The sequence below is a fragment of the Mytilus edulis genome, chromosome 12 (genome assembly GCF_963676685.1).
Source record: "Mytilus edulis chromosome 12, xbMytEdul2.2, whole genome shotgun sequence".
NCBI lineage: Eukaryota > Metazoa > Mollusca > Bivalvia > Mytilida > Mytilidae > Mytilus > Mytilus edulis.
Window position 1 is genome coordinate 30,477,402 of NC_092355.1, and position 13,828 is coordinate 30,491,229.

Genomic DNA, 13,828 nt, shown 5'->3' on the forward strand with positions numbered 1-13,828 from the left:
AATGAAATTTGTTTTAAAATGATCTAAATGAACTTAAAAAATTTCAGAAAGATGTATAGTCATGTATATTTGTGCATTCAATTTTAAACATTTTTTTAAATGGCTGCTGCTTAGTGGCAATAGGGGGAAGGGTGACAACCGCTATTGCTTGCAATGGCGATTCTAGTTATTTTTATTCTTCCACACATTTTGTCACATTTTTAACGATGAGCAACATTGGAAGATGTGGAATTTGGCGTTAGAATTTCAAAAATGTCTGCCGTTACCATGGAAACAATGCAAAACAGGTCAAAATGGTTCAAAAACCTTAAAGTGGCATTTACTTTCTTAAAATGGTAGGTCAAATTGATCGAAACTTCGATGGTATGGTCCCTCCCATGTACCAATGTGGTATATGCCATTAACTTTTGGGAATGGTCTCTGTTGCCATAGGAACCATCAAAAGTGTCAAAAATTTCAAAAATTTCAAAATGCTCAAAATTTTATGAAACTTTATATAATTGTAGACTGACAAGTCTGGATGAGACTTTTGATGATGGAATTTCCAAAAAGGCCACCGTTGCCATGGAAACGGCAAAAATGTAAAAAAAATTCAAAATGCTTTGAACTTAATGAAACTTGATATTTTGATTAACTGGCATGTATAGATGAAACTTATGACTTGAAAATTTCAAAATGGCTGCCGTTGCCATGTAAACGACAGAAATGAAATTTGTTTTAAAATGATCTAAATGAACTTAAAAAATTTCAGAAAGATGTATAGTCATGTATATTTGTGCATTCAATTTTAAACATTTTTTTAAATGGCTGCCGCTTAGTGGCAATAGGGGGAAGGGTGACATCCGCTATTGCTTGCAATGGCGATTCTAGTTATTTTTATTCTTCCACACATTTTGTCAACGCTATTTATCGGAATTGAATGGACCAATGTTGGTGGAATTATACCATAATGTGGACGACCATGTGAAGTTGTGAACCTGACTGTGGAATGAGCAAGATGGCCGCCGTTACCATGGAAACAGAACAAATGTAAAAAATATTTTTTTGGTTTTTGGTGAATAATTTGAAAATTCCTGGACTGAAAATCATCACATTTTTATACATTGTTGGTGCCCACCATATACAGGTTTAAGATGATTTGGGGAATCTTTGAAACTACTATATTGCCATGGAAACTAAACGTGTTTAGCATTAAACCCTATGGGAAAAATCTTAAAGTAGTTTTAAAACTATCAATATGATATATCAAACCATTGAAACTTTAATGGTATGTTCCTTATCATATGCCAAATTTCAAAATGCTCCAAAATTGATGAAACTTTACAACAATGTTGATAGACATCTGTAGATGCGCCTTTTGACTTTGCAAATTTCAAAATGGCTGCTCCTCGCCTGGCAATTGGGGACGAGGGTGCCATCCGTTATTGCTAGCAATTACAAATCTAGTTAGACATTGATATTCTCTTTTACTTTTAACTATCTAAACAATCTAGAAACCTATATTTTGTTTTACTAAGATTTACTTTATTTCAATTTCTAATTATTTCTAAAAGCGTCCTTAATCATTTCATAACATATCTCTCTCTCTCTATATGTTGTGTTCTTGTGTGTTCAGACTGTTAATCAGTATATGCAGCCCATAATCTATAGACAGATATATACATACATGTGTTTAGATAGGAGAGGGACTGTACAAAGGTAAAAACTAATATACATGTACCTAACCGAAACAATTTTCAAATACAATTTTGGAGCTGATTCAATTTTGTTTCATGATAAAATGCACTATAAAGGAATACTATCTTAATACACTGGCAAATATATTTCCTTTCATTATATCAAATTCTTTACCTTACTTACCTTCATTTTTTATCCAATAAAAGAATATTATATTGATGACGTATTTTAAACTTCCCTGTCTAGATGTTGACAGGTTGGAAATAAACAGTCGGTAAGTTAAAAAAAGATTTTATTCATTTAAACGCGCATACCTAGCGCACATTTTCGAACAAGATTCCATTATAGATAAACAGCATATTTACACATGTTACACACATCATATTAGTTAAACATATATGCTTACCAATACAACATAACGAAAAGTGAAAGTACAACTGCAACGACAAAGTTTGTGTTTGTTGCTAAGCAACAAAAACATAAAAAAAGATAAACTATATCCGAAAAAAGAGCATCTTTATTCTTGACATTCCTATTAGGTTGTCGGAAGACAGAAGGGTCCATCCCTGTTATTTAGCTGAACATATACATGTACGATAAATGCATAGACTTTCTTCAATATCACTTTAAACATTGACTTGCTAACGCTCCTCAAAAATTTGGAACTGCATTTGGTGAAGAAAAAGACCCCCCCCCCCCATCGCCGATAAAAATATACGGGTGAGTGATATTTGTTGCTAAAATAATATTTATTGCTTCATAATATGCAAAATGTATTTATTTGTTTTTTTTAAAGCGTTAGGAAATAGAACATTATTTTAGGAGGAATTTTAATTTCTTATCTTTATGATAAAAGATAATAAAAGGTTTGTTAAATTCTAAATTTTATTTTGTGTATGTCAATCATCGTTTTTCCTGCTTTTCTGTGAATATGGTTATAACCCTTGGATGTAGTATAAATTCGCAACACATGTGTCCGTTAACCTAACAAACTACTTTACGCGTGCTACATAACTTCGGTGTTGACATGCATATCAATAATGCGGTCATTTTTATAATTTTCCTGTTTATAAAACTTTGAATTTTTCGAAAAACTAAGTATTTTCTTATCCCAGGCATAGATTACCTTAGCCGTATTTGGCACAACTTTTTGGAGTTTTGGATCTTCAATGCTCTTCAACTTCGTAATTGTTTGGCTTGATAAATATTTTGATATGAGCGTCACTGATGAGTCTTATGTAGACAAAACGCGCATCTGGCGTACTAAATTATAATCCTGGTACCTTAAATTGATAACTATTGAAAAAAAAACAACATTAGCTTAAAAGATTTATTTTGCTTATTCAATCGCATATATCCAACGTCTTAGTTTCATAATCAGTTATTGTTTGATTATTACAAAGATTAAAAAAAATTGGCATACAATAATTATAAATCGAAAATTGTTGTTTTTTTGCCTTGGTTTTGGTCACATTAGTACAAATTTTTCTAAATTCAAATGGAAATACAATTTACACGTATAATTCTTATTTAAACAAGAAGAAGTCAACTTTTGCAATCCAGGGGTGTTGTTTGCATATAGGTGGTAAAAATGGTTCATCTATAGTAAACACTTACCTTTCAACACTGAAATTTAGAGTTCGAACACCGTTTCGACAAGGTGTGTTTTACTTCAACAAGGGGCATTGGTGGTCTAGCAGTTTAAATGTTTTATATACAGTGATCACTTAGCATGTTTACCTTTCAAAACTAAAATTTAATGTTAGAATACCGTTTCGACAAGATGCGTTCTTGGATTGCTAGTTTTTTGTCCCTTACCGACGAAGTCGATGAGGACTTTAGGTTTGCACTCTGTCTGTCTGTCTGTCTGTCTGTCTGTCTGTCTGTCTGTCTGTATGTATGTATGTATGTCCATCCGTCAGTTCGGCAAATCAGTTTTCCAGACGTATTATCTCACTGCTCGAAGATATTTTTTTGATATTTGGTGTGTTGTTTGATCATGACAAGTTACAGATCAAGTTCGAATTTTGTTACGGTCTGATGATTTAATACAGAGTTCAAATTCACTCATATAGTCAGTTTTGAATGGTGATGTGCGTAGGAAAAATAATTCTGAATAATACTGATTGTTGGTATTATAGGAGCGGAAACAAACAAAATATTTTAATTTAATTTTTGGAGCGTAGAGGGAAGGGGAGGAGTTGGGTTGTTAAAACTGTAAAGTCATAAGTCAATGACATATTTTTAATAATTGCAATGCTAAATCTCGCTTGTAAGATGACACAATATAAATGTAGATTCAAATGGAAATGACCATTTAATTTTTGTATACTCATGATAATCGAGCTCCATGTATATTTGTAGATTTTCATTTGTAATCTTTATTTGTAGTTTCAACCGAAAATCTTCATTCATTTGGTGATTGGATATTACTTGTAATGGCTGAAAAAGACAGAGATTACTTGCTGGTGGCAGCAATCGACTTTGGGACAACATATTCCGGATACGCATTTTCAATGAGGGACACTTATAAAACGGATCCTCTCAAGATACTTGCTAACCAAGCATGGAACGCCGGTGGGAGACAACTTTTGTCCTTGAAAACTCCGACCTGCCTCCTGCTCAATTCCAAAAAAGAGTTTGACTCCTTCGGTTATGAAGCTGAAAACAAGTATGCAGAGCTGGTGATGGACGGAGAGCAGGAGGACTACTATTACTTCCATAGATTTAAAATGAGTTTGCACAATAATAAGGTAATCATGGTAATTGTGATTCACGAAACTGTAAAAATATTGTCAAACGTTTAACTGATTTAACACCGATTTGACTAGTGATTACAATTTTATATCTAAACAATACCCCCCAAAAAATGTTTGAACTCGATGGTATCTAATATCCGGTACGATGACGGAACATCAACAGATAGAGAAAAAGTAGGATTTCTTTGTAATTATTTATTATTTTTATGACAATGAAGATTATTGATATACATATAACTATTTTCGATTATGAGATAAAATATTTTCTGCAGCTGTTCTAGATTAACGGAGAAATACTAGTAAATAAAAAGGCACGTCAAAATGATGAATTTAGTAAATCTGGTCTCGAATTTGTTTAACTTCTAGTTGAATTGTGAGTTTAGTGGATACATGTACATGATATACACCTCTTGCTTTATCCAACCTAAGCTCCTACCAAGTCATTTTTATGGTCCCGTTTAAGGCCTTTTATCCAGACTTAGAACAGGTCCATGACTTATGCGGTGGGATAAACTATATTTATATACTTAACCTCCATCATTTGTCTTTGTGATTAATGATGTAAATAAATACAGTGATAAACACATTGTAAAAATATACCCAGAAAGCATCAAACCTACTAAGAAATAATTATGTCCGTCTGATCCTGTCTGTTTGCAAATGAGAACCAGGTACTTTGTAAGGATAAGTGTTTTCTAGTTTTTTTATGTGACACTATCGATATGTCAATAGCCACTAAACATAATCAAACATATTGCAAAGTATGCTTGATTGGGATTATAATTCTATTATTGATTATCAAAATCATTTAACCATATTCGAATGTCTATTATCCAAAACAGCTGTCGAAGTTGCCTATAAACTTCTGACAAATGTATCCCTTATATTTTGACTTATATCATTGTCTTGCATGTTGAAAATGGTTTTTAGTGAGTTTTAAAAATTATGTAACAACCATTTTCCAGTTTCAATTCACAAACAAAACCAACGAGCATGCAGTCTTGATTACTTACATGTAACTATTGAGTATGCCCTACAATCCATACCCCTTTACTTTCTTATTTGTTTTTTTGAACTATATCTTAAATTTTAAACAAAAAAATCAAGATAGTTAATAGCTGTAAAAATGACAAATAAGAAAATTAGTGAATACCTGTAATTACTGAAACAATCAGTAAATACATTTCTGGAGAGTGTACGACTAAAACAGATTAACAAACTTCTATCTTTAGCCGAGTTGAAAGGGGGAGGTGAGAAAGCTAATTATTAAGAGAAGGATGTGTTTCAAATTATAACGGACTACTCGAAGCTATCAACAACTAACCTATCCCACAAAAATAGAAAAACAATCTCAAAATGTTTTACACCAAATGCATAAGAAACGCACCAAAATGCAAACACGATGAAGTAGAAACTGAAGTGTAACTGCTGAAACACTCAAGTTAATTCTTTTCAAGACCCTCAACAATGTGAATTTACATTTAAACAACAACATTGTTTTTGTATGCAGCTAACTGCCTCCATATACGACTAGATTAGCTGCTTACATCTAATTATATGCTTAGACCTTGGCAGGAGATCACCTTGTATTCAAATTTTACGATATATGATAAATATTTTAGCTACATATATACATTATCTTTGGTATTCTTGTCTTAAGCTTATACCCTACTGACATAATTTAATCCCATTTTTTTGTTTTGATAAACTTATTTTTACCTTTTATCCTTTGATTTAATCATTTTCCTTTCATATTTTAATTCTTCAACTTATTAAACATATGGTAAAAACACCCCATTGTCTCATAAAAAGGAATCAAAACGGTTTTTAAAATCAAAATATTTAACCTAGGTAGAATTATAAATGATGTAAATAGCACATGATTTCTAAACACTTGTTTCACAGTCTTACCTGTACATAAAGTTTATCAAACTTAAGCACCCCACTACACTGTAAATAACTGTGTAAATATTTTAAACCCATATATCCCAAGTGATAGTGCTCCGATATATAAAGGAGGAAAATACCTATACAGTGCAATTACTAAATTGATTAGGTATTTCCTTAATTGTTGAGTAATTCCTAATTTCACCTATTTACTGTAACAAACAGTAGTAAGTAATTATAATATTTCACCAGTTTTCTTTTAATTAATTTTATCGTTTATTAACAGTTTTTGACTTTGAACTATCTTTCAGAAACTGCGAGTACTCTCAGATTTGAACTGTGTGTCTGTTGTGTCTTAATAAGTTTTTTTTGTGTGCTTTGTATCGATTCTAAGATATAAGCTCTATTCAAATGATTCACCTTTTAATAATGTTGTACTGTTTCACCACAGTCCGAAGTTGGGTGAGGGTTAGGCGCCAGCAGAAATGTTTATCCCTTCTAATAATGTATGTGCCTGTCTAGTCAGGAGCCTCTGATTTAGTGTTTGTTGTTGGTTGCTGTTTATCATTTTTTTTTATTGTTTTGCATATAAATTAGACCATTAGTTTTTCTCGCGGAATTGTTTGACATTTGTCAATTCGAGGCCTTTTATAGCTTACTAATCGATATGAGGTTTTCTCATAGTTAAGAACGTTACAGTAAAAAAGTTGTTGAATTCTACGTCATTTGCTTTCTGGTGGAGAGTTTTCTCATTGGCAATCATACCACATCTTTTTTTTTTATCTTGTGTATTTCGAAAGAAAACAAAGATCGGTTATACCGTGTGTTACCTTAAACATAAACAGATTGTTCTGTCAATAAACTGACCGTTGCCTTTTCAATGTTTGAAGATGTGCTTATTTGATCCGCTTGTTAATAATGTTTATTACAACATGTTATGATGTGAATAAATTAGATCTACATTTATTCTTAATTTATAGAATGTAAAAGGTGACATGGTGTTGGAGGATATTACTGGGAAAAAGGTTCCGGCGATTGATGTATTTTCCCTTTCAATTAAAGCTTTAGTCAAGCACTTGATGGATTCTCTAGAAACTAGAGGAACAGGAGTTATACCAAACGATATACAATGGGTACTAACAGTTCCAGCGATATGGACAGATAATTCAAAGCAATTCATGAGGAAGAGCGCAGAAAAGGTATTCGTTGCATCAATTAAAGTTGTTGCTGGATATAATGAAAATTATATTAAGGTGCATTGTAATTGGCTAATAATATTCCTTTTTATTTCACAAAATAAAAATTTGAACATAATGAGACGTGGTATGATTGCCAATACACTATCCACCAGAATGCAATTGACGTTAATGTAAACAAGTATAGGTCACCGTACAACGTCCAACAAAGAGTAAAACGCAATAAAAGTCAAAGACAAGAAAAAATATTCTTCACATTCGACAATCAAATAAAAAAACCATCTGTTCATAATCCACAAAATTCATTAAACAAATAACATTAACAGTGACAAAATAACGAAAATATTAAAAGTTCCGTTGGCATAAGAATATTAGTTCTTTTGAATCTGGAATTATTGTTTTAAGATAGTTCTGTATCAAAATAAATATAGCTCTACAGAGTTTCATGTTGAGTTAACCGTCAGAACTACATCACTACTCGCTTAAACACCAACAACATTTTTGCTGCAGTTGGAGAAGAAATTAGTATCCTCTATGTCAAAATAAATTAAGTTTATTGGTCACAGAGTTAAGTAGTATCAATTTGTACATCAAAATTAAAGATAATTCCTGACACACTAAGGTCTTGTTCAAATGTACAGGCTATATTTTATCTAAAATTTTCAGGGCAGATGAATATAAATCTGATGAACATATTTGCCACTTGTCATAGTTAAAGATTTATATGATATTGTCATGAAGGCGGCAGTTTCAGATTCTGAATCATTAACGAATCGGCACTGAAATGCAAGCTTTAGGACCAAAAATCAAATCGTATTGATAATCAGTGCACATTGCAATGTCAATCTCCTGCTATTAAACTGTGTAATACTAACCTACAGAATTCCACAAATTAATAATTTAAATTGTAATTGTACATGTACTAACACAAAGCGTTCAGACTCTCAAGTAAAGTTGACTTTTAAATTGTCTTGACCTAAGTTATTTAATTGCAGTGTTTTACTGTTATTTCGAGTATTTCTGTTGAATGTTATCCAATTAACACTAGTCGAACATACTCACTTACATTATATAAATAATTGATTTGTATTTGTCACTTCGATTAATGTATATCATATTTGTTCCTACATAAACTGCCTAGAGTTTAAAACATTTCGTATTTTGAAATTTCGGCAACACCACCACAATAGGTATCTTGGTAAGAAAACTTAAATAACTTTCAAGATTGATAACACATAAGTAGGCATATATATTAGGTACTGTATGACGTTTGTAATAGAAATCGTTCATGCATTTGCTCATTAAAACAATTCTTGATATTGATTTATTGGATGGATGCACGTTTACAATACCGTTTAAGTCGTTCAAATATCAAAATTGTCGTTTTCACTCTCTCAGGCAAAATGACATAAGAAGGATTTAGTCTTTTAATTTTAGACCCCATTTTAGTCATTTAGCTTTTCAATTGTTCGGTCCCTATACATCATTGGCTTTCAAATACTTTGCTTCAAGCGTTCTTGATGAATGTAAATTCAGAAAAGCGCGTGAGACGCAGTCAATTTATAAATTGTTGTTTTAAGTTTTTATTAAAAGACTTCTCTATACAGTATTAATGAACGTAACAAAAAATGACGTGAAGATCAGACGAACCCTATCAAACAACTTGCCCACCATACATTCATTCAATACAGTAATGTAGGTTTGGTGATCATCTTGTTTCGTAATCTGTTTTAATACTTAATATGCTACATGCATCATGTGCATATGATTCATTATTTAAACAAACAATTAACTACTTATTTTTACATGTGGTGGGCGTTGGTTTAGATAAATACACTTTACACAATCGATCATTTGTCAGTTGAATTCACAAAATTCTGATTTGCAAAATACCTGTTTGATTTCTTATGTTTTTTGCTATAGTTTTATTTTTTTCTATGATTGCTCTCTTTGACAGGCTGGTATTCAAAAGGATCATCTTTTAATATCACTGGAACCGGAAGCTGCATCAATATATTGCCAATATCTGCCTACAGAAAAACTTAGTGGAGCCGAATCTGGTTTCAAAATGTCTAAAGCGGGAACTAAATACATGATAGTGGATCTTGGAGGTATTCATTTCGTACTTAAAAATTTACGTACTACATGCATATTTTTTTTAAAACAGAAGCAGTTTCACTTGGAGTATATCTGATAATTTATCTAAAAGATGTGTTATTAGCACTCGGCCAATATCAGTCATCAAAACTTCAGCCTTTGAGAAGATATTATGACCTTGGGCTGATAGTCTATTGTCATGTTATAATCATTTTATCATATAATTCCACGTATAACAATATAATTTAACTTTCAATGTAACGCGTCCTCTGATTGGCTGACGTCGTTTTGTTTATCAGTTCATAGACATAATTTTGTCATGTGACCGTGACGTTATCAACGTTTTTTATTGATTTACTCCGGGTTTAAATGAAATTAAGAATTAAATTATAAGAAATGACTATAATATTTTTTCTGCCTATTCGATGATGAGTTTATTTACAACCACTGGGTCGATGCCACTGCTGGTGGAGTTTTAATTCCCCGAGGGTATCACCAGCTCAGTAGTCAGCACTTTTGTGCTGACATGAATTATCATTGATATGGTCATATTTATAAATTAACTGTTTACAAAACTTTTGAATTTTGGAAATACTAAGGCTTTTCTACCACAGGCATGGATTATCTTAGCTGTATTTGGCAAAACTTTTAGGAATTTTGGTCCTCAATGCTCTTCAACATCGTACTTTATTTTGCCTTTTTAACTTTTTTAGATTCGAGCGTCACTGATGAGTCTTTTGTAGACGAAACGCGTGTCTGGCGTAGATGCAAAATTTAGTCCGGGTATCTATGATGAGTTTATTTCGAAATAACATAAAAAATGTGGTGCATACTTCAAATATCAGCCATCAAAACTTCAGCCTTTGAGAAGATATTATGACCTTGGGCTGATAGTCTATTGTCATTTTATAATCATTTTATCATATAATTCCACGTATAACAATGTAGAAAACTGTTTTACCAACACCAAAAAATCCACCGAAACTATACCATTGTTATTGCAAATCAACAACATAGGCAGACGATAATATCTAATCACATTTTTGATATTAGTAAGATAATAATGAGACGTCCTTATATTTTCTTGGGATTTCATACTGATATTATTTTACGACAAACATATAAATATTACATCATTATAGACCGACCTTAATTTGTGAAATAGTTTGAAACAATTTGACGCTCTAATGAAGCATATAAGATACTTAGTTCTAAAACTAAAAAGACAAAACTTTTATGTGTAATTGTGTCAACAACAAAACTTATTTATTCTTTTACTTGAAATATGGTTTCCGCAGCCGAAATATTTTGTTTTGTTGTTAATTCAACTCTGCGTATCACAACCTTGATTTTTTTCCAGTTATCAATTCTCGTTTAATTGAAAAATGCATATGTACATGGGGCATACGTCAATAAGGCAGTAACCCATGCAAAAAAAAAACCCAGACAATAATATCAAGAAGTATTATACAAACGTCACCAATATACACTTGTCTTTTCAATGTATAGGTCAAACCCTACATCGCCACGATTCTGAAAAAGTTGTGAACTTATGTTACAAAACCCAATGTTCAATTGCGCTAAATGTTAAAAAAAAACAATGATTGGATAACAGTAATTTTCACTAACTTTGTCGAGATCAAAATTATATCAATAACTGAACAAATAAAATGACATGTAATGCGTCTTAAAAATATATCATAAAGTGAACAAAGGGATTGTGGGAAGGTATTTGGAGAGGAAGAGGATTTAGGGGAGGGATAACCCAAATACATGGTACATTTGGAGAGAAATGCGGTCTAATGAACTAACGGAAAAGAAAATGGAAGAAATATTATTTGGCCTCTGAAATTGCCAAAATCGTAAAACTGTTCAAGCTTTACAAAACTATGTAAATTTTATTAAAGGAAAAACTGTAATATTTTTTCTGTCTGTGAAGAAATAACATCAAAAATGTGTTGCATTCTGCATAAATAAAATGTTACAGTTATTTCTTATAATTTAATTCTAAATTCCATTCAAAAACCGGAGTTAACCATGATAAAACGTTGATGACGTCACGGTCACATAAATAAATTATGTCTATGAGTTGATAAACAAAACAACGTCAGCCAATCAGAAGACGCGTTACATAAAAAATTAAATTATTGATAAATGATTCAAAATGAACACTTTAGTACAAAAAGGTCATATGTGATGTGACGCTTTGGTGTGATAAACATGTTGAAATTGATATATTAAACACAAATGACCATTCATCACACAATTTTCGGTTAACAAAAAATGAACCAAAGCTTTACCTCAAAAGATATTTAAAACTAATTTGCACCCGACGAGTTGTTTTCTTTTTTTAACATATCGAATATATATTATGACACATACATCATGTGTATTAACATTGAACTTAACTAATATTTAACAATCGGAATAAAGAATAATGTCTTGAAATCCATAATGTGCCTTTCCTCAGAATGAAGTAATAAAGATGAAAATCAAAGAATGTCTGGGTCTGGTCTTTCAGAGGTCAACTTTTTAATTTGAAATACGGTTATTCACTGAATATACATATATATCTAAATGAAAACAGCTGATGAAACTTATCACACTTGTTTTGATTATACTGGTCTGATCAAGAAGTCTATAAACACTTTTTTTTCTGTGACGTAGATAACTTTAATTTTCATACCGTTCGCATTAAAAAATAAATTAAAGGATTAAGTTAGTAGGTTTGAAAGAATCCTCGCTTTCAACGGTTGATTTATTTTTGCATTGAATGTATCACTTGCTTTAAGTTCTTTCTCTAGTTGTGCAGCTGTAATGATACTATATTTAATAATTTTGTGAACTATAGTTGTGCAGTTTAGATTTGAGTAACATTATGTACACTTATTGAATTTAGGTGGTACAGTGGACATAACTGTTCATGAAAAGTTAACTGGAGGTGGTTTGAGAGAAATAAGTAGAGCAACAGGCGGTGATTGTGGTGGAACGTCTGTTGATGCCGATTTTATACAACTGTTAGCGAAGATATTTGGTGCACCACTAATCTATAAAATGAAACGAGAGCATCCCGAAGCTTATTTGGATTTAATAAGAGAGTTCGAAACGGTGAAAAGGACAATTACTCCGTCAAAACAAGGAAAGGTGAATATGGCAATACCTTTCACTACTCTTGATGCACTTTGCAAGAAGTATCTGAAAGAAGATTTGGCTTCTACATTGTTATCATCACCTTATAATAGCTCCATCGCTATAAGAGGAGATAAAATGAGATTCGATGCAGATCTTTTCAAAACACTATTTGAAAAAACTATAAAGAACGTTTTGGCTTTGCTTCAAGAAATGTTTGCACGCAAAGAATCAGAATCAGTAACATTGCTTCTCTTAGTAGGAGGGTTTGCCGAATGCTCATTAGTTCAAGCAGAAATTAGGAAAACAGTTTTACCCAAAAGAGTCATAGTTCCAGAGGAAAGTGGTCTTACTGTTCTGAGAGGAGCCGTTCTCTTTGGCCACAATTCGAACATCATCGACTCACGTAAGATAAGGGTTACTTATGGTATTTCACATAGTCCCCCATTTAATCCGAAGATTCACGACCAACAGCATTTCAAAGAAAAAAATGGCATACAGCGTTGTAAGAATGCGTTTGACATGATAATGCAGAAAGATGCCATCGTTAGCCCAGGAACTGTCGTAAATAAGACTTATAGTTCAGTCCTTGGTGAAAGTTCAATAACGTTTCGTGTATTTTCTAGCGAGAAATATTCTCCTATATACACAGATGAAGATGGATGTTCCCATCTTGGGGAAGCTGAAATTAAAATATCAGACCCTTCAAAAATCCATCAGTTGGAAGTCAAATTTGTTTTTGGAAACACTGAAGTCAACCTGAATGCTAGAGAAAAAATATCAGGAAATTCTTGCCAATTAAGTTTGGATCTGATCTGATATACATATGTCCTGCTTGTTTTTACTTTTAATGTTTTGTTTTGTCTTAATTTTTGGTAAACAAAAAAGCGTGTGTGTATTCAAATGTATTCTTTATTCTCTAATGTGCATATATAGTCAATGCATATTTATATCATAGACGATTTGGAATTACAATTACATGTACAATTGATTAAAGTAGCAAGCTGTTGAAACTTATGTATATTTCCTGTTATTGAGTGTTTCAATCGAATTGCAGTAGCTGTTTTTAAAGCTATAAAACGG

At 32.0% G+C, this 13,828-nt stretch overlaps 1 protein-coding gene across 1 annotated transcript; it reads left to right on the top strand.

Annotated features, from left to right (window-relative positions):
* Positions 1-1,919: 1,919 nt before the first annotated feature.
* Positions 1,920-13,564, top strand: LOC139497565 (heat shock 70 kDa protein 12B-like). The gene is made up of 5 exons (XM_071285796.1): positions 1,920-1,951; positions 4,069-4,430; positions 7,304-7,522; positions 9,477-9,630; positions 12,516-13,564. Exons 2-5 carry the CDS (start codon positions 4,116-4,118, stop codon positions 13,562-13,564), a joined length of 1,737 nt encoding a protein of 578 aa, XP_071141897.1. The 5' UTR covers positions 1,920-1,951; positions 4,069-4,115.
* Positions 13,565-13,828: the final 264 nt, after the last annotated feature.

Excerpts from the sequence above, each read along its gene's own strand:
- LOC139497565 (XM_071285796.1), top strand. The coding sequence starts at position 4,116 with ATGGCTGAAAAAGACAGAGATTACTTGCTGGTGGCAGCAATCGACTTT. Across the intron at positions 4,431-7,303 it reads TGAGTTTGCACAATAATAAG|AATGTAAAAGGTGACATGGT; the intron begins GTAATCATGGTA and ends CTTAATTTATAG. Across the intron at positions 7,523-9,476 it reads TGAGGAAGAGCGCAGAAAAG|GCTGGTATTCAAAAGGATCA; the intron begins GTATTCGTTGCA and ends TCTCTTTGACAG.